Source organism: Haliotis rubra, unplaced genomic scaffold, assembly GCF_003918875.1.
Source record: "Haliotis rubra isolate DU_JTF1 unplaced genomic scaffold, ASM391887v1 Scf89, whole genome shotgun sequence".
NCBI lineage: Eukaryota > Metazoa > Mollusca > Gastropoda > Lepetellida > Haliotidae > Haliotis > Haliotis rubra.
The window spans coordinates 1650905-1673059 of NW_025767623.1; the positions used below are offsets into that span (position 1 = coordinate 1650905).

The 22155-nt window shown below is 42.8% G+C and overlaps 1 protein-coding gene across 3 annotated transcripts in view; it reads left to right on the forward strand.

The window, feature by feature from the left end:
- Positions 1–22155, forward strand: part of LOC124263566 (retinoblastoma-binding protein 5 homolog) — a 31833-nt gene that overhangs the window by 414 nt on the left and 9264 nt on the right. The window contains exons 3-14 of one of the 3 annotated variants that reach the window (XM_046698226.1): positions 627–799; positions 1626–1766; positions 2762–2849; positions 3915–3986; positions 4871–4980; positions 12533–12652; positions 15079–15232; positions 16491–16562; positions 17396–17513; positions 18432–18498; positions 18903–18999; positions 21522–21578. In XM_046698226.1, coding sequence (XP_046554182.1) covers positions 627–799; positions 1626–1766; positions 2762–2849; positions 3915–3986; positions 4871–4980; positions 12533–12652; positions 15079–15232; positions 16491–16562; positions 17396–17513; positions 18432–18498; positions 18903–18999; positions 21522–21578 — 1269 coding nt within the window. The remainder of the gene's footprint in view (positions 1–626; positions 800–1625; positions 1767–2761; positions 2850–3914; positions 3987–4870; positions 4981–12532; positions 12653–15078; positions 15233–16490; positions 16563–17395; positions 17514–18431; positions 18499–18902; positions 19000–21521; positions 21579–22155) is intronic. The other 2 variants (XM_046698227.1, XM_046698228.1) reach the window with 2 other exon arrangements.

The window sequence follows — 22155 nt, forward strand, 5'->3', positions numbered from 1 at the left end:
TACCCTTCGTTTACATGACTTTGATAATATAGATCTGATTTGATTGACTTGAATTTGTAGCTATGAATATATATATAAAAATTATAGTGGAAAATGTGTATACCCAAATCAAAAAGCTTTTACTTTTGATTGAAAAAAGCCTTTCCTTCCATTTTATATAATCTTTGAGATGAATTTTTGACTCAGTGGCGATGTTGAGATCCCACATTTATCTTGTTTATTATCCCATGCTTGTGAAATAATATGTTGACAGTGATTTGAAAGCTCGCTAACATTTTCTAATGTTTACTCAATAGAATGTGTCCTTTTATGAAAGATTTTATGAAAGATATGATATGATCCATCATCCTTCAAATGAAAATTTGACAGCGATTTGAAATCCAGGAATTTTCTTTGACTTACATTAAGGGGCCTGATTACTAATTTCAAGGGTCCCTACAGGAAATATGAGGGTCCAGCAAAGTAATAAAATGACGTAGTGTAGTGAAACATAAGTACTTATTTCTGGATCCATTCTTTAAGTTTGTGTGAACTGGACACATGTTTTGGGATCATGTGAAGCACTGGAAAACACTCTTTTTCTCACGCTGCACTCAATAGAATTCATCCAATTCCATCTTTTCCAGGACTTTGATGGTGCTCTGGACTGTGTGAGCATTGCTGTGACATGCTCCTTCAACAGACAAGGAACACTGTTGGCAGTGGGATGTAATGATGGCAGGATCGTTATTTGGGATTTCCTGACTCGTGGCATTGCCAAGGTCATCAATGCTCATGTCCATCCAGTCTGCTCCATTAGGTATGTCTTACTGGTACGCTTCTTTTGGTAATGGAATGTGTTGATATCATGGTGTGATTTCGGTATTTTTTCAGTACCTGAAGTGAGTGCAACCAAGTGGCTGCACAATCAAAATTTTGCCACCCCGCACCAGCCATATTTAACATGCACCAGTGCAGTTTGTAAATAGCCAAATCACACCCTGCATATGCATTGTGATACAGGAGTTGTAAATTGATGTATCATGAGCGTTGTATTGCTGTATTATTACACCATTACTAGTTGTTAAAGTAAACAACCTTGATCACCGGTTTTGACATCTAGATATTGCAGTTTTTTGAATCAATGAACTAAACTCTTGTGAACTGTATTCCTTCTTGAATTAAAATTCATAAATAATAAATATTCATGAAAAAGGTGTTTTTCACTTGAATTTTTTCATGTACCCTAACAAGATATGCAAGACATAATGTGTCCAAGCTGAGCAAAATCATTGTCAGCACTCGTATATTTTTCATTTGACAATTATCCTGTCATTGATCATTGTGAAAAACTGGCACCATTGGCATGGTGAAAACATGTCAGATTTCAATTTGTTATGATATTTGTGGAAAACATTTGCCTCATTGAGAATTCGTTGCAGTCCTGCTAAAAACCCTGATGGAGACGAGAAACATGATGAATATTACACAGTTATATTTTGTGTTTCAGTTTTATTTAGGCATGTAGTATTCATTGTGGTTTCCTGCCGTGATGTTGCTGGAATATCGCTAAAAGCGGCGTAAAACCAAACTCAGTCAGTCAGTCATGGTGGTTTCATGGTGATGTATATGTCATTCCGTTGCAGCTACAACAGGAATGGCCGGAAGTTGTTGAGTGCTGCCACAGACAACACAGTCAGTGTGTGGAACGTGCTGACGGGAGAGTGTGACAGGGTCTTCCGGTTCCCATCCCCAGTCCTCAAAGTACAGTTCCACCCCAGAAACAGGTGTGTGTTTCACTTGACCCACTTGATACATCACTGGTCGTTGAGACAAGCGTCCAGTCAAAATAACACGTTTGATTCTTGTCACGCTGATATAGCATTGTTGGGTAACAATTTTTTCATGAAGTATGTTTTGTTTGTTTGTTTGTTGTTTAATGCCACATTCAGCAATTTAATAATAATATATATATTTTTATAGCGCCTTGTATCCATATGTCTAGTTGCTCGCTGGACACTGATTGTTATTACCCCAGCTAACCCCAGCTGCCTGTGAGGCGCTGGAAGGTTAATCGTCACATGGCTTATCCCACCGGGTACCCTTTTCCTGCTGGGTGAACAGAAGCAATTTTGAGCAAACTCACTTGCCTAAGGTGAGACCACCACCTGTATTAAAGCTCTATGGCAGTGGTCTGAAAATAATCAGTGATCAACATCATGAGCATCGGTCTATGCAACTGGGATACGATGATGTGTCAACCAAGACAGCGAGCCTGAGTTTTGTAGCTGAAATGCATCTGGTAGCATTAGAATCTAATTTGTCAGGTGGATGAAAGAGTAAGAATGTACCCCTAAGCTTCATCTCCCTCATAATAAACCTGCCTCCGTGGTGTAGTGGTTAGAGCGTCCACCTGGAGAGTGGAAGGTCACGGCTTCGATCCCCAGCCGCATCAGATCAAAGGAGTTAAAATTTAAAATATGGTACTTGTTGGTCCATGTCTGATGCTGTGCATTAATGGGTACAACAAGGACTGGTCAGCTCGGAGTTATTATTCATGCTTAACTGTGACAAGGTATCTCAGTGAGTTAGCACTATAAAACCAGCTTAGGTCCAGGCTAGTACAAGCAGCCACACATACACCCGCATGCATGTCGTCATATGAGCGAAATATTTATAAGCATGATGTTAAACCCCATCTCACCTCACCTCATAATAAAGAACTTGACGTCCATAAATTCTTACCCTTTAGAGTATAATTCCTATGTTATTTATGTTACAGTGATCAGTTCCTAGTCTGTCCCCTCAAGCATGCAGCCGTGTTGATGACCGTTGAGGGCTCACATGAACTCATCCCTCTGGACGAAGACGTAAGTCGACATTCACATTCACTGCAGCTGGTATTCACTCTCTTCCTGCTTCACATGTGAATACATACCGCCTCGTCATGGTGCTGGAACTTTTGTGACATAATGAGTGAGTGAGTTTAGTTTTACGCCGTACTCAGCACTATTCCAGCTATATGGCGGCGGTCTGTAAATAATCGAGTCTGGACCAGACAATCCAGTGATCAACATCAGGAGCATTGTTCTACGCAATTAGGATACGATGACATGTGTCGACCAAGTTGGCAAGTCTGACCACCCGGTCCCGTTAGTCACCTCTTACTATGAGAGTGGCTTACTGAAGACCAATGCTTACCCGGATCTTCACAGGTCAAAATAATGAATAAAATAATGGACTGGTTCCAGGGAAATGTTGTGATTCAGATTGCTCCACATGAATATTAGTATTTCCTTTGCAGCTCTGTGCCCAGCAGGGGCGGTGGGGTAGCCTAGTGGTTAAAGCGTTGGCTCGTCATGCCGAAAACCCGGGTTCGATTCCCCACATGGGCACAATGTGTTAAGCCCATTTCTGGTGTCCCCCGCTGTGATATTGCTGGAATATTGCAAAAAGCGGCGTAAAACTAAACTCAGTCAGTCAGTCAGTCTGTGCCCAGCCTAGTGTTCCTCCATTCTCAAGTTTTCTTCTTTACTGGGCAATGAATGCTCAGTGGACTTACACAGCCTCATTTTTCAGCTAGGGCAGTTGGGTAACCTAGTGCTTAAGGCGTTTGCTAGTCACGGTGAAGGCCTGGGTTTGATTCCCTACATGGGTACAATGTGTGAAACCCATTTCTGGTGTCCCCCATCGTGATTTTACTGGAATATTGCTAATAGCAGAATAAAACCCAACTCACTCGCTCGTTTTTCAGCTTGACTAAAATAGTCACACATCACTTGTGTACCACATTTTGATAACCTTTGAAGTACTGATGATGCAGAAATTATTTCAGGGCTGGTTTGTTTGTTTGTTGGTTTGTCTTAAGCTGGAATACTGTTTAAACTGGCATTAAATCTATCTCACTCACTCAGTTGCTGATTTGTTGTTTTCAGTCTGACTTGAACATCGTTGCATCGTTTGACAGGAGAGGCAAATTCATCTACACAGGCAATGCCAAGGGGAGGGTGAGTGTTATCATTAACAATTCTTCCAAGCTGATAATATGTTGATTGATTGCCAAATGATTATTTTAAAGGAATCCTGGCTGTCATGATAATAGTTGCCAAGCGTGCTATCTCAGCTGACATTTTACACACGTGGGTGTGTCAATAGCAGCTCCTCCAGGTCCAGAGCTTGAGCAGCACCTGCAGCAGCTCCAGGGGCTCCTATAGCTAGAGCAGTTCCTGCAACTCTACAGCTCTGCAGCTCTTATAGCTCCTGTAGCTCTAGCAGTTTCTGCAGCTCCTGTAGCTCTTGCACCTTCAGCAGCTCCTGAAGCTCCACAGCTCTAGCAGTTTCAGCAGCTCCTGTAGCTCCACAGCTCTAGTAGCTTCAGTGGCTCCACAGTTCTGCAGCAGCTCTAGGGTTTGTGTATTAGTGGGTGTGTCAATAGCAGCTCCTCCAGGTCCACAGCTCCAGCAACTCCTATAGCTAGAGCAGATCCTGCAACTCCACAGCTTTGCAAGTGTTGTAGTTCCTATTGCTCCACAGCTCTAGCAGCTTCAGTGGCCCCACAGTTCTGATGCAGCTCCACAGCTGTAGGGTCTGTGTACCAGTGCATGTGTCAATAGCAGATCCTCCAGCTCTACAGCTCTAGCAGCTTCAGCGGCTCTTGTAGCTCCATGGCTGTAGCAGCTCTACAACTCTAGCAGCTTCAGCGGTTCTTGTAGCTCCATGGCTGAAGCAGCTCTTGTAGACCCAGCAACTCTACAGCTCTAGCAGCTTCAACAGTTACTGCAGCTCCAGTAGCTTCGACAGTTAATGCAGCTCCACAACTTTAGCAGCTCTAGCAGTTGTAGATGATAGATTGTGTCCTGTGTGTGTTGTGATGTTTATTGTGTTATTTCAGATTCTGGTGTTCACAGCTGGTAAGCTTGAGCTGCAGGCTTCATTCCGAGTGACAACAGGGACACTCAACACCACTGCCATTAAGTCCATCGAGTTTGCCAGGAGAGGAGAGTGAGTTCCACAACAAAACTGAATAACTTTTGACTGTTTTACATACATCACAGAAATATGCGTCCAGTACACACAAATGTACGGAATGAGTGAGTAAGTGAGTTTAGTTTCATGCCGCTTTTTGCAATATTCCAGTAATATCATGGCGGGGGACACCAGAAATGGGTTCACACAATGTGCCTATGTTGGGAATCGAACCCGGGTCTTTGGCATGATGAGCGAACGCCTTCACCACTAGGCTACCCCACCGCCCTGTACGGAATGAAGGCAGAAAACAAATGACTTCCACTTCAAAACTGAATCATTCTAAAATTGTATTTTACACAACATAGAAAATTAATCATATCACCTTTATGAGATAAGGTGAAATAAGATTTAACGTCGTACTTAAGAATATTTTGCTCACATGAGTGAGTGAGTTTAGTTTTCTATGGCAATATTCCAGCTATATGGAGGAGGTCTGTAAATAATCAAGTCTGGATTTGCTCCTACGACGACATGCACGCGGGTGTATGTGTGGCTGCTAGTACTAACCCAGACTGAAGCTGGTTTTTAGTGCTAGCCCACTGAGATACTGTGCCGCAGTGAATACCCCACTCAGACACATTATACTGACTCCGAGCCGACCAGTCCTTGTTGTACCCATTAATGCAGAGCGCCAGGCAGGGAACAACAAGTACCATATTTTAACTTCTTTTGGTATGACTCAGCCGGGGATCAAACACGTAACCTTCCGCTCTCCGAGTGAACTCTCTAACAACTACACCACGGAGGAAATTTCACCTTTATAAATGTGTCAGGAATTTGGAATGATATATATCATTGTCCTTCCCACAGGATGCAAGATATTTGTTTTCAGCATATACATTTGTGCATACCTGACGTAAAACAATTTTAACTGATTCAGTGTGAGATATAGTTTCTATGACATGGATGTTTTTCACACACTATCTGGGAAAAGTTAAAAGTTGACCGTTATGAACATATAAATGTTAGAAGCTTTTATTACTGCACAGTTAGCTTAAAGAATAAGAATGAATTGATACCTTTTAAAACACCTTTTGGTCAGCACCATCAGATCCTAAATGACCAGTAGCTCCTTACACTAACCACCCCGAAGGCTATGATTCCACATTAACAGGATCCAGACTAACAAGGTTTTGCTGTACTCAGATTTATTTTTCCTTATCCTGACTCATGCTCTTTTTGCTTGTCTTCTTCCTCTGCGAACATAGTGGAACACTTGTATCTCCCTAATTGAAGCTCCCTTCAATGTAAAATCACTAATTAGTACTCACCACGAGTTACCTCCCTTCCACAAGAGCGGGAACGAGGGCACCACCTCCACCCATGTGCCGCACTCTCTCCTTCTTCGCCCAGTGAGCTGGACGTGAGAGCGCCTGTGTCTCCCGACACACTATATCCTTTGATTATATTTAGTTAGTTACCTCGTATAGGCATCTATAGAGGTTTAGCTAGTATCCTTCAACAATTATATATTGATATTTAGTCGTGTTTCTACTGTTTATTCACGGGACGCCATGTTTGTTCAGTGGATTACGTTGATGAAAATTCTGTACTGTTGCAGATTACGTTTTTATTCTGCTGCTGATCCGATTTAATATGCCCTAGCTGTACTCGCGCCATGTTCATTTTATTCACGTTGCAGTTGCGGTACTAATTTATCCAATTCTGCCTTTAATAAATAATTACTTTGTGTTTGAGACGCACAGCAGATAGGTCGCGTATGCAGAGTCTAGCCATGACTGATACACCTGAACCCCTCGCCAGTCTACTGATGTTGGTCGACCCCCCTTCCGTCTGGTGTTCCGCTAGAGTGGTGGAGAGGCGTGGGACGTAGTACGCCGCCTCCAAGAAGCGTCCTGCTTCCCCAGACATCCCATCGTCGCAGCCGAAGACTAGAGGGCTTCTACTGCATCTCAACGCAGACTTCGCACCCCCAGGACAACGTCGACCTCTGAGGGGAAATCAACGAAGTCTACTAGAACTTTCTCAGCCGAGATTGTTCCCGTCGCAGATTTGGGCCTGTATGATGATCAGCCGATCATCATACCTGATGTACATCAAAAGATTGACCGATGTCGGCAACAGTGATGTCAGCGCAGATCAACATGCAGCCTGCTGTACCAACGCTGATATTCGATGATCTTCCTGAGGGTCCCGTCGCTACCAACACTCAACGCAGACTTCGCACCCCCAGGGCAGCGTGGACCTCTGAGGGGAAATCAACGAAGTCTACTAGGACTTTCTCAACCGAGATTGTTCCAGCCGCTGAACTGGGCCTCTACGATGATCAGCCGATTATCATCCCCGGCGCACGCATTACAAGAAGCGACCGATGACAGCTACAGTGACATCAGCAGAGATCGCCATGCAGCCTGATGTCTCTACACTGATGTCAGACGACTTCCCTGAGGGCCCCCCGCCTTTATCGCAGAGAGGGCACCGACTGCCGTCGCCAGACCATCCCAGATGAACTGTTGCAGCAAATCATGATCATGATGGAGGGCCACTACAGACTGGAGAAGCAGCCAGCCCAGGGCCTGAGCCTTCGCGAAGGTTCCAACGCATGACGACACCCCAGAGGCACCCCGTCAGCGTAGCAGCCCACGGCCGAAGCCACCTTGGCGAAGGAAGTCGAGACACCCGACGAAGGACCCAGATGTACATTACAGCCAGCCGAAGGCCTTCCTTGGCGGCGGATAGATCATCACCTTCCTCGGCTTCATCCTTAGATGCGGACTCAGACCACAGATCGTCATCGTCCAGAAGGACTTCGAGGGGCTACACAAGAGCTTCACGAAGCTATCAACATTCTCCTCACAGGTCTCCGAGAAGGTCAACCCATAGATGCAGATCACCAAGACGACGTACATCACCACGTCGATCGCCTCACAGGTCACCACACAAGTCTGCACACAAGTCTACAGTCAGGTCTCCCCGAGCGTCACCCTACATAGAGATAGAAACACACAGTCCACCATCAGAAGAGCATCAACCTCTCATCAGCGATGCTGGGATAGAAGATGATGGAGGCATCATTTTCTCAGACGCTGAGATACGATATTGGATGGTAAACAACCTAGATCTCTCGTCACCTTCCATACCTGATGAAGGAAGACGATGCAGACGCCATCACCTTACCTCCGATCGACCCGATTGCTGCCGTACCACAGAATGTGGACACAGCCTACCATAAAGCCATGAAAGTTCAAACGCCAGAGGCGTATGTTCTTTGGCCTTAATAGATCTAGAACCATCAATGAGATTCTTATCACCAGATTTCGTGACACGACTTCTGAAGATGATAGGATGATCTACTCGGCTCTACTTATGCAGAACCAGCAAGAACCACACCCTGTATGAAGCTAACGCTCAAGCAGGCCGCCTCCGCGAAGGAGCTAGAGCCTCACCAGTAACAAGGGACGTCGCGGAGGAGTAGCGCTTCGCCGACCCCACATCCTGTTGAACACAGAGGTGGATTAATGAAGCAAGCTCATATATATATATACTGATCGGGGCTCTGACTCGATACCTTCGCGAAGGTCGCAAAGGCTAAGTGGCTCCAAGTCTACTTCACCCAGAAGATCTAGAAGGGATACTTCAAGAGCTTCGTGAAGTCTCCGGCGTTCACCGAGGAAGTATCCTCCAAGGTCTCCATATACTAGCCACTCGTCATATATAGCTACTCGTCAGTCCGTTCAAGACATCGCATAAGTTGTCTATCAACTGTATGCCATATGCCGTCTACAAGCCTACGCGAAGACAATTGCACAGGCTATTTACAACACAGAATGTCGCTATATTAATTAGTCAACGACGTTTCATAGATCTTCACAGGAATCAACTTTTCCGTATAGATTGCTAGAATATGCAATCCCGGACTACGATACGATTATCTTCATGCGTGACCATTACGCAGATCTGCAGACAATTCAATATCGAAATTGAACAGCAGCCTTGTTACAGCGAGTATAACTCATAATCGTCAACGTTTCTGAGAAGAAATATGTACAACAAGTTCAGCTTTAATTCTACAATTATGACGATACATTCATGTATACAGTCTACAAGCTGACAACTTGCAAGTTTATTGTACCTTTATATAAGGAAGTCGGAATTATATTCAAAACTGAAGTTACTTTCACGACAGCCAGGAAAATAACCTACCCAGCATTGATATTACAGAGCGAGGTATTTCGCGCCGGAGGCTTCGCACGTTTACCATTAACCCTCGAAACACGTGGTCACTCGGGTAACTTCGGGAAGCTACGGTGAAGACCGACGATTATGCTAATATCAACGACGGCAAGATTTTATACAAGGTTTTTTCCTGCTACACCGGTGACATCACAGCGCGGGTATTTTACAGAATCAAAATGCCTTGTTCTGATTGGACCGCGATGGACAACGACCTACGCAGAGGTCGATCTTAGTTCACAGTTCAAGACTTACGTTACACTGACTGAGTTTAGTTTTACGCCGCTTTTAGCAATATTCCAGCAATATCACAGCGGGGGACACCAGAAATGGGCTTAACAACTTACGTTACAAGTGACAACTATATATCAGTGAACGAGCAAGCCTCCTTACAGTCCAGTTAATCTGAACCTTCATGATTGGGCTGCTTTCTTCAGGTTAGAGACCTCCCCTGTCAAGTTAGGACGAGGGCACGGCAGTCAGGCGATTTTACATAAAGTTCAACGAGGACAGACACACCTGGTTGTGCACCTACATCGTCAAGGACTTCGCAGCGAATTTACCTAGACGACGGGATACAAGTGGATCTAAATCCACAGCGTCTCAGACTACAGCTGAATTTCATCATCAAGCTACTAACACAACTAGATGGTTAGTAAACCTACTTAAGCTTTCGGATTGGAGGATTAAAACGGAAGTTTCACGCTCCAACTTGGGATCTGAATATAGTGCTCCAACACCTCACAAGTGAGGTTTATGAACACGCCTGGATGACATACTTGGACCCCATGATATGATGATTCTATCAAGATGGCCAGCAAGAGCACTGTAAATTCATCTCCACCGAACCAAACAGGAGGGAAAAATGCAAGAGATTATTTCCTCTATCATCAAGTTACGCAGACTGAAGTCTCACGTACTACCATCTCCTTTGGATCAGAACTGTCATACTACGTGCCTACAAGACTGCTGGACCCGATCCGACCCTCCATGAGCTTCTAATACTCTTGATATTAGAGCGCTAACTTCTACAATTGATCTACACAAATGTTATTTGTAATAATGGAGGGTTTATTTCTGGAGATCCGATATGGTGGTTGCCAACCATTATCTGAGAGATATCACCACCGAGGACGTCTCAGGTATCCACCAATTCGGTCCCATGGTCCTCGCACAACAGTTGACAGTTCCTCGGAGAAGAAAGGTCAATCTTACAGATTTCTACTTATCTTATAACAGTACTAAATAGCTACATGCTATATATAATTTGCTTAAGTTCTTTTTTATCATCACAGTACTATGATTATTACATCATACAATATGTAAGTTAACAACTCTACAGAGTTTGTTATTATATATTTACCTTAAGTTAATCATATCTTAAGCGTAGTACTATGGTTACATTATAAATGCATTAGCTAACAAACTCTACAGAGTTTTGGCTATTATATACATTAGCTTAAGTTAATTATATCTTAAGCATGGTACTATACTCATATTGTAAAATATATTAGCTTACAAACTCTACTGAGTTTTGCTATTATATAGGTAGCTTAAGCTTATTCATATCTTAAGCTCAGTACTATGTTTATATCATATAAGTATATTAGCTAACAAACTCTAAAGAGTTTTTGCTATTTGGCTTAAGTTTAGATCATATCTTAAGCATTATGGTTACATTATAACATGTATTAGCTAACAAACTCTCACAGGAGTTTTGCTATTATATATGTAACTTAAGTTTATTCATATCTTAAGCGCAGTACTATGTTTATATCATATAGGTATATTAGCTAACAAACTCTAAAAGAGTTTTTGCTATTATATATTTGGCTTAAGTTTCATCATATTTTAAGCTTTATGGTTACATTATAACATGTATTAGCTAACAAACTCTACGGAGTTTTTGCTATTATATATGTAGCTTAAGGTTTCCTTCATATCTTAAGCTCAATACTATGTTTATATCATATAAGTATATTAGCTAACAAAACTCTAAAAGGTTTTTTGCTATTATATATTTAGCTTAAGGTTTTCCTTCATATCTTAAGCTCAATACTAGGTTTATTTCATATAAGTATTTTAGCTAACAAACTCTAAAGGGTTTTTTGCTATTATATAATTAGCTTAAGTTTCATCATATCTTAAGCAGTATGGTTACATTATATAAGGTATTAGCTAACAAACTCTACGGAGTTTTGCTATTATATATATAGCTTAAGTTTAATCATATCTTAAGCTCAGTACTATGTTTATAACATAAAAGTATATTAGTTAATAAACTCTAAGGAGTTTTTTGCTATATACATTTAGCTTAAGTCTAATCATATCTTAAGCTTAGTACTATGGTTACATTATAAATCTATTAGCTAATAAACTCTACAGAGTTTTTGGCTATTGTATATGTAGCTTAAGTTAATTATATCTTAAGCACAGTACTATACTCATATTGTAAAAATATATTAGCTAACAAACTCTACGGAGTTTTGCTATTATATATGTAGCTAAAGCTTATTCATATCTTAAGCTCAGCACTATGTCTATATCATATAAGTATATTAGCTAACAAACTCTAAAGAGTTTTGCTATTATATAATTAGCTTAAGTTTAATCATATCTTAAGCTTAGTACTATGTTTATATCTTAAAGTAATTTAGCTAACAAACTCTAAGGAGTTTATACTAGCATATTAACAAGCTTAAGTCTATTAGTCTTAAGCATTGTATTAATGTTATATATACTTTATCATAATAAGTACATTGTAATAAGTACATTGTAATAACCTGTATATGGCAGCTGATAAGTTAGCAGCAGGAATTCATCAGTTCAGTGCCTTTATGAAGTTCCCATAGGGTTATTACAATCATCACAGTTCAAATCACTAACTATTAAAATCCAAAGTATTATATATTCCCACCTCCTTTTCCGTGGTAGGATTCTACAAACAAAAGAGCATGAGTCAGGATAAGGAAAATATGTAATTTTTAGAGTAAAATTGATATTTTATACTTATCCTGACTCATGAGGTAAGCCCTCCCATCCTCCCCACATAACACTTTGGATTTCCCTGTAAATTCAAATGTTGGGCTCAGTATATGAGGAGAGAGTGAGGCACATGGGTGGAGGTGGCGCCCTCGTTCCCGAGCTTGTGGAAGGGAGGTAACTCGTGGTGAGTACTAATTAGTGATTTTACATTGAAGGGAGCTTCAATTAGGGAGATACAAGTGTTCCACTATGTTCGCAAGAAGAAGAAGACAAGCAAAAAGAGCATGAGTCAGGATAAGTATGAAATATGAATTTTACTCTAAAAATTACATGATTCTATTTTCAGATGCTTCCTGGTGAACTCTGCTGACCGAATTATCCGTGTGTATGAGAGCGGGGAGGTGTTGGCGTGTGGGAAGGATGGAGAGCCGGAGCCCATACAGAAACTTCAGGACTTGGTCAATAAGTCAGTGCTCTTCCTAGTTGTAGCATAGAATGTCAATAAGTCAGTGCTCTTCCTAGTTGTAGCATAGAATGTCAATAAGTCAGTGCTCTTCCTAGTTGTAGCATAGAATGTCAATAAGTCAGTGCTCTTCCTAGTTGTAGCATAGAATGACAATAAGTCAGTGCTCTTCCTAGTTGTAGCATAGAATGACAATAAGTCAGTGCTCTCCCTAGTTGTAGCATAGAATGTCAATAAGTCAGTGCTCTTCCTTGTTGTAGCATAGAATGTCAATAAGTCAGTGCTCTTCCTTGTTGTAGCATAGAATGTCAATAAGTCAGTGCTCTTCCTAGTTGTAGCATAGAATGTCAATAAGTCAGTGCTCTTCCTAGTTGTAGCATAGAATGTCAATAAGTCAGTGCTCTTCCTAGTTGTAGCATAGAATGTCAATAAGTCAGTGCTCTTCCTAGTTGTAGCATAGAATGTCAATAAGTCAGTGCTCTTCCTAGTTGTAGCATAGAATGTCAATGAGTCAGTGCTCTTCCTAGTTGTAGCATAGAATGTCAATGAGTCAGTGCTCTTCCTAGTTGTAGCATAGAATGTCAATAAGTCAGTGCTCTTCCTAGTTGTAGCATAGAATGTCAATAAGTCAGTGCTCTTCCTAGTTGTAGCATAGAATGTCAATAAGTCAGTGCTCTTCCTAGTTGTAGCATAGAATGTCAATAAGTCAGTGCTCTTCCTAGTTGTAGCATAGAATGTCAATAAGTCAGTGCTCTTCCTAGTTGTAGCATAGAATGTCAATAAGTCAGTGCTCTCCCTAGTTGTAGCATAGAATGTCAATAAGTCACTGCTCTCCCTAGTTGTAGCATAGAATGTCAATAAGTCAGTGCTCTTCCTAGTTGTAGCATAGAATGTCAATAAGTCAGTGCTCGTCCTAGTTGTAGCATAGAATGTCAATAAGTCAGTGCTCTTCCTAGTTGTAGCATAGAATGTCAATAAGTCAGTGCTCGTCCTTGTTGTAGCATAGAATGTCAATAAGTCAGTGCTCTTCCTAGTTGTAGCATAGAATGTCAATAAGTCAGTGCTCTTCCTAGTTGTAGCATAGAATGTCAATAAGTCAGTGCTCTTCCTAGTTGTAGCATAGAATGTCAATAAGTCAGTGCTCTTCCTAGTTGTAGCATAGAATGTCAATAAGTCAGTGCTCTTCCTAGTTGTAGCATAGAATGTCAATAAGTCAGTGCTCTTCCTAGTTGTAGCATAGAATGTCAATAAGTTAGTGCTCTTCCTAGTTGTAGCATAGAATGTCAATAAGTCAGTGCTCTTCCTAGTTGTAGCATAGAATGTCAATAAGTCAGTGCTTGACCTAGTTGTAGCATAGAATGTCAATAAGTCAGTGCTCTCCAGATGAGACCCGTGAAGGTCCGGGTTAGAATTGATCTTCAGTAAGCCCTGCTTGTCATAAGAGGCGACTAACGGGATCGGGTGGTCAGGCTTGCTGACTTGGTTGACACATGCCATCGGTTCCCAATTGCGCAGATCAATGTTCGTGCTGTTGATCACTGGATTGTCTGGACTCGATTATTTACAGATTGCTGCCATATAGCTGGAATATTGTTGAGTGCGGTGTAAAACTAAACTCACTCACTCACTCACTTCCCAGATGAATCACAGAGCCTACAAAAATCAGTTGTCTTCTGTGTTACAGAATCTCAATAATCAGTGGGGTAGCCTAGTGGTTCGCTCATCATGCTGAAGACCCGGTTTCGATTCCCCACATGGGTACAATGTGTGAAGCCCATTTCTGGTGTCCACCTCGTGATATTGCTGGAATATTGCTAAAAGTGGCATAAAACAAAAGTCACACGCTCAATTATCTGTGCTCTTCCCTATCGTTCCTAGAAAGCCACTAAGTCAAAGCTCTTCACTGTCTTCCCATACATATCTTAGCGTTCTTTGTGAAATGTAAAGGGAAAGTTGTTAAAGGTATAGTGTTGCGCTGTCAGGATCTGTAGATCACTAGAGCACTTCCCAGATTTATCATGAATATGATTATTCCTGGGTTCTCAAAGATCTCTCACTCACTCACTCACTCACTCACTCACTCACTCACTCACTCACTCACTCACTCACTCACTCACTCACTCACTCACTCACTCACTCACTCACTCACTCACTCACTCACTCCTCTCCTCACTCACTCACTCACTCACTCCTCACTCCTCCTCCACTCACTCACTCACTCACTCACTCACTCACTCACTCACTCACTCCTCCTCACTCACTCCTCACTCACTCACTCACTCACTCACTCACTCACTCACTCACTCACTCACTCACTCACTCACTCACTCACTCACTCACTCACAGCCCAATAGTGTTTAACATGTCTGCAATATGTTTGATGATGGCCCAGGGATAAAGTGTCTAACAGTAATGACACTGTGTTGCAGGACACTGTGGAAAAAGTGTTGTTTTTCCGGGGACGGGGAGTATATTGTTGCCGGCTCGGCCCGACAACACTCCCTCTACATCTGGGAGAAGGGCGTTGGCAACCTCGTCAAGATTCTTCACGGCACCAAGGGGGAACTGCTGCTGGATGTTGTGGTGAGCTTTTGTGATTCTCTAATTGTCATCACTGTCGTATACTGGTTACTGAAAACAATAACTTTTGTGTGAAAATTTTAATAAGATTCTCTCGTCCTTGTATTTCTAAGTGCTGTTATAGGGCTACGGTTGTTTTTATATTTTATTAAGGGTAGCCTCGTGGCTAAAGCATTTACGGTCATGCCAAAGGCAAGGGTTCAAATCCCCAATGTGTGAAGCCCATTTCTGGCAACCCATGTTTGTTGTAAGAGGCGACTAATGGGATTGGTTAAGTCAGGCTTGCTGACTTGTTGACACATGTCATCATATCCAGGTGCATAGATCGATGCTCATGCTGTTGATCACTGGATTGTTTGGTTTGATTATTTACAGGCTGGAATATTGCAGAATTCAATAAACTCCAGAATTACATGTGGGGTGATCGATTCTGAACAGTGACGTCTCCTAGGAAATGTCATTTTGTTTGCTGTAATCGTCATGATTGTCAGAACAGTAGGTGCCAAGACAGCCTGCTTGTCTTTCACAGTGTGCCACAAATATTTCAGTTCTGCACAAAGGCACAGGAAGTTATAAACTACCTGGGTATATGGAAGTTGTGAACTACCTGGGTATATGGAAGTTATGAACTACCTGGGTATATGGAAGTTATGAACTACCTGGGTATATGGAAGTTGTGAACTACCTGGGTATATGGAAGTTATAAACTACCTGGGTATATGGAAGTTGTGAACTACCTGGGTATATGGAAGTTATGAACTACCTGGGTATATGGAAGTTGTGAACTACCTGGGTATATGGAAGTTGTGAACTACCTGGGTATATGGAAGTTATGAACTACCTGGGTATATGGAAGTTGTGAACTACCTGGGTATATGGAAGTTGTGAACTACCTGGGTATATGGAAGTTGTGAACTACCTGGGTAATGGAAGTTATGAACTACCTGGGTATATGGAAGTTATGAACTACCTGGGTATATGGAAGTTGTGAACTACCTGGGTATATGGAAGGTATAAACTACCTGGGTATATGGAAGTTATGAGAGAACACCAGAAATGGACTTCACACATTGTACCCATTTGGGGAATCGAACCTGGGTCTTTGGCGTGATGAGCGCTAATGCTTTAACCACTAGGCTACCCCACCGCCCCCTGTTCTGTGAAAACAGACTGTCAGTTTGACAGATACGATAGCATACTTATTAACTCAATAACTGTTCCATATTTTATTGTAACAGACCAACTGTTCTTGTTTCCCCAGTGGCATCCGGTGAGGCCGATCATAGCCTCGATATCCAGCGGCCTAGTCTCCATCTGGGCACAGAACCAAGTGGTCAGTGAACAATACAAGTGTTTTAATGGCATTTAGAAGTGACTCACATAATGGGGTTAATGTGGCTTTCCCATCCTTACGAGGTACCCGTTCACAGCTGGGTGGACTGGGACACATAGTCACAGCACTTTGTCCAAGTTTACTGCACGTTGCTGTACCCGCAACTAGGAGTTTGCATGTATTCATGTGGCCACCATCTGGTCATCTTCATGGGTTCTTTTAAGTGCACAGGGTTGTGTACTGTACACTAGGGGTTGTGACAACACTGAAAGAGTCTGCACACAAAGTTGACTCCAAGGCTTTTTTTACACCCGGTCACAGGTGGGCTCGATCCCGGCACCTCCAAGCTCGCTGGATCACTAGCCTGGCGGCTTTAATGGATGTAGTTTCTTTGGCTGCGGGTGGGGGGCAGAGATGCAAGAAAACAAGTTTGTTGTTCAAACCATTGCATTTACGTACCACCTCACCCTTGAAGATCTGGGTTAGAACTGGTCTTAGCAACCCATGCTTGTCGTAAGAGGCAACTAAGGGGATCGGATGGCCAGGCTCGCTGACTCGTTTGACACATTATTGTATCCCAATTGAGTAGATCGATGCTCATGCTGTTGATCACTGGATTGTCTGGTTAGATTCAATAATTCAAAGACTGCTGCTATACAACAAAACAAACAAATGAATAATAACCAATCTGTTGACAGCCTAAACTTCTTCCATCATTATGGATGGTTTGGACTGGCCTGATCCTGGCAGACTAAACCAATCAGGAATCTACTGGACTTGTGTTTCTCCTCTTGTTCACTCTCAGATGTCAGTATTTGATATATATTTTTCAGGAAAATTGGAGTGCTTTTGCTCCTGATTTCAAAGAGCTTGACGAGAATGTGGAGTATGAGGAACACGAGTCGGAGTTTGACATTGATGATGAAGACAAGGAGAAGGAAGAGGCAAAAGGTGAGTGAGTTTAGTTTTACGCCACACTCAGCAATATTCCAGCTATATGGAGTCGGTCGGTAAATAATCGAGTCTGGGCCAGACAATCCAGTGATCAACAGCATGAGCATCGATCTGCACAATTGGGATAATTGGTGTCAACCAAGTCAGCGAGCCTGACCACCCAACCCCGTTAGTCGCTTCTTACGACAAGCATGGGTTACTGAAGATCTATATTCTAATCCGGACCTTCACGGGTCCAAAAGGTGAGAGTTTGTGTGTGTGTACATGTGTGTGTATGCATGCATGCTAGCATAGGGTGGTGTGCAAACAACTGTGCAAAAGTGAGAGCAACAGCGAGAGTGAGTGTGTGAGATTGTATGCATCTACCAAGGAAGTGAGCCTGAGGTCCCCAACCCATTAGTCTCCTCTTACGACAAGCATGGGTTGCTGAAGGCCAAGTTTAACCTGGCTCTCATGAGTCCATGATTGAGTGCATGTGTGATGAGCTGACTAATGTTGAAGGTAAATGACATGCCTCTTTATCTTGCCTCACACATAAATATCGTTTTCTGATTGGCTGAGCCATCTTCTATTATTTTCAATGTACCCAACTTACAAGCGAGTAACATTTTCCATGTACCCCGCTGGGAATGTCGAACTCATTTGATACTTCGTACGAGTAATTCTTTATCTCGAATAACATTAAATCATGTATGATGTACAGAAATTACCGATGTTTTGCGAATGCAAGTCGATGGAAGGGAGATAACTCTAAATATGTTTATCTTGTGGCCTTGTCAGGCTGCTTCAAACAGGGTTGATGTACCCTTGATGTTTCTTTATGATCCCTTTCGGGATCAGGGAGTATAAACAAACATCGAGGGTACATCAGCCCATGTCCCCCTCGAGACCAGTGAACAACTTATAATGTTTCAGGGCCTGATGCGGAGGACACAGAGGTGGACGTGACAACCGTGGAAGCCATACAAGCCTTTGTCAGCAGGTAAGTCATACAATATGGCGGCTCAGTGCTGTTTGTTGTTATATACCAGCTAAATTATGAGTGAGTATGGTTTACACCGCTTTTAGCAATATTCCAGCAACATCACGGCGGGGGACACCAGAAATGAGCTTCACACATTGTACCCATGTGGGGATTCGAACCCGGGGTCTTCGGCGTGACAAGCCAACGCTTTAACCATCAGGCTACCCCACCGCCCCCTAAATTATGAAGACCAAACCAGTGATTGATATCATGAGCATCATCCCGCACCATCAGGACACAGTGATGACTTTGTTGTATTTACAAATTGTGTTTTATACAGGACTGTGCATTTCTGTGTGTTTGTATTTTGTTTGTTTACATGCCTCTGTATATTTCTGCTTGTTTGCATTGTATTTGTGCAGTGACGAAGATGATGAGGACTACACAGCGCTGCTGTATCTGCCGGTGTCGCCAGAGATCGATGAGCCTGAGGAGGGGTGGCAGGCTTTGGCTGAAGCTGTGAGTAGCATTCTTCCTGAGAACTGTCACTGACAAAACACTTGACCTTCCCACCAACACCCTTAACCCCGAGATACAGACACCCTTAACCTTCAGGCTACTCTTAACCTTCAGACACACACACCCTGAACCTTCAGACATGGACACCCTTAACCTTTAAGCATGGGCACCCTTAACCTTCAGACACAGACACCCTTAACCTTTAAGCATGGACACCCTTAACCTTCAGACATGGACACCCTTAACCTTTAAGCATGGACACCCTTAATCTTCAGACACACACACCCTTAACCTTCAGACATGGACACCCTTAACCTTTAAGCATGGACACCCTTAACCTTCAGACATGGACACCCTTAACCTTCAAGCATGGACACCCTTAACCTTCAGACATGGACACCCTTAACCTTCAGACACCCTTAACCTTCAGACATGGACACCCTTAACCTTTAAGCATGGACACCCTTAACCTTCGGATATGGACACCCTTAACCTTTAAGCATGGACACCCTTAACCTTCAGACACACCCTTAACCTTCAGGCTACTCTTAACCTTCAGACACACACACCCTGAACCTTCAGACATGGACACCCTTAACCTTTAAGCATGGACACCCTTAACCTTCAGACACAGACACCCTTAACCTTTAAGCATGGACACCCTTAACCTTCAGACATGGACACCCTTAACCTTTAAGCATGGACACCCTTAATCTTCAGACACCACACCCTTAACCTTCAGACATGGACACCCTTAACCTTTAAGCATGGACACCCTTAACCTTCAGACATGGACTTAACCTTCAAGCATGGACACCCTTAACCTTCAGACAGACACCCTTGGACACCACCCTTAACCTTCAGACATGGACACCCCCTTAAGCATGGACACCCTTAACCTTCAGACATGGACACCCTTAACCTTTAAGCATGGACACCCTTAACCTTCACCCTTAACCTTCAGACACACACATACCCTTAACCTTCAGACATGGACACCCTTAACCTTCAGACATGGAACCTTTAACCTTCAGACACCCTTAAAGACATGGACACCCTTAACCTTCAGCATGGACACCCTTAACCCTAGACAACACCCTTAACCAGACATGGACACCCTTAACCTTCAGACATGGACACCCTTAACCTTCAAGCATGGACACCCTTAACCTTCAGACATGGACACCCTTAACCTTAAGCATGGAGACACCCTTAACCTTCAGACACCCTTAACCTTCAGACATGGACACCCTTAACCTTCAGACACCCTTAACCTTCAGAGCATGGACACCCTTAACCTTCAGACATGGACACCCTTAACCTTTAAGCATGGACACCCTTAACCTTCAGACACACACACCCTTAACCTTCAGACATGGACACCCTTAACCTTTAAGCATGGACACCCTTAACCTTCAGACATGGACACCCTTAACTTTGAGACATGTACACCCTTCACTTTCAGACATGGACACCCTTAACCTTCAGACACCCTTAACCTTCAGACATGGACACCCTTAACCTTTAAGCATGGACACCCTTAACCTTTAGACATGGACACCCTTAACCTTCAGACATGGACACCCTTAACATTTAAGCATGGACACCCTTAACCTTCAGACACACACACCCTTAAGCTTTAAGCATGGACACCCTTAACCTTCAGACACACACACCCTTAACCTTTAAGCATGGACACCCTTAACCTTTAAGCATGGACGCCCTTAACCTTTAAGCATGGACACCCTTAACCTTCAGACACCGACACCCTTAACCTTTAAGCATGGACACCCTTAACCTTCAGACACAGACACCCCCTTAACCTACAGATGCAGACACACTGAACCTTCAGACATGGACACCCTCTACCTTCAGATATGGACACCCTTAACCTTTAAGCATGGACACCCTTAACCTTTAAGCATTGACACCCTTAACATTCAGACACAGACACCCTTAACCTTCAGACATGGACACCCTTAACCTTCAGACACAGACAACCTGGCCTTTAGACACAGACACCCTTAACCTTCAGACACGGACGCCCTTGACCTTCAGACACAAACACCCTTGACCTTCAGACACAAACACCCTTGACCTTCAGACACGGACACACTTAACCTTCAGACACGGACACCCTTAACCTTCAGACACAGACACCCTTAATCTTCAGACTTGGACACCCTTAACCTCCAGACATGGACACCCTTAACCTTCAGACACGGGCACCCTTAACCTTCAGACACATACACCCTTAACCTTCAGACACCCTTAACCTTCAGACACGGAGGCCCTTAACCTTTAAGCATGGACACCCTTAACTTTCAGACACGGACACTCTGAACTTTCAGACACAGATACCTTGAACCTCAAGAGACCAACACACTTAACCCTATGGACACCCCTAAAATCAAGACACCAGATACATTAACCTCCTGGCTTTCTTCTTTTTTAAAACTGCAATTGCAATAGCAAGAAGTGATACAAGTAAATAGCATTAACCTCATTTACTATATGTACAGTCTCACTTACAAGGGTTTCTATGTCAGAGGAAGTCAGACCAAGGCGCAGTCACCCAGGTAAAAGTCATCACCTCACTCACTGATACACCTGGCTTTCTCCATCCCCACCTGCCAGCTTAGCAGTAAATGATCTTTATCACAGCTGAGACACTTATTGGACTTATATGAACAAATATGTTTGACTTTCTACATGAATCTGCATCTTTGAACTCATAAACCTGGGGCTATAAATGAATATTCTGACTGTCTGGTTACAACTTCAATTTTGCTTTTCATTTTCTTATCTAAATCCAAATATCTACCTTCTCTTGAACATCTGGGGTGGTAGGGTAGCCTAGTGGTTAAAGTGTTCGCTCGTGTCGCTGATGATCCAGGTTCGATTCACCACATGGGTACAATGTGTGAAGCCCATTTCTGGTGTCCCCTGCCGTGGATTTGCTGGAATATTGCTAAAAGTGGTATAAAACTAAACTCACCCACTCACTCTAATCTAAAGTTTTCTTGATAACTGGTTAGAACTGTTTTGAATGTTCATGCTCATGAAAATGTTTTCAAAAGCAGCTGCCAGAAAACAAATACTTTTCACCTTATTCAAGTTTATTTTCTGTGAATCATATTAAAGGATGGCAGGTAA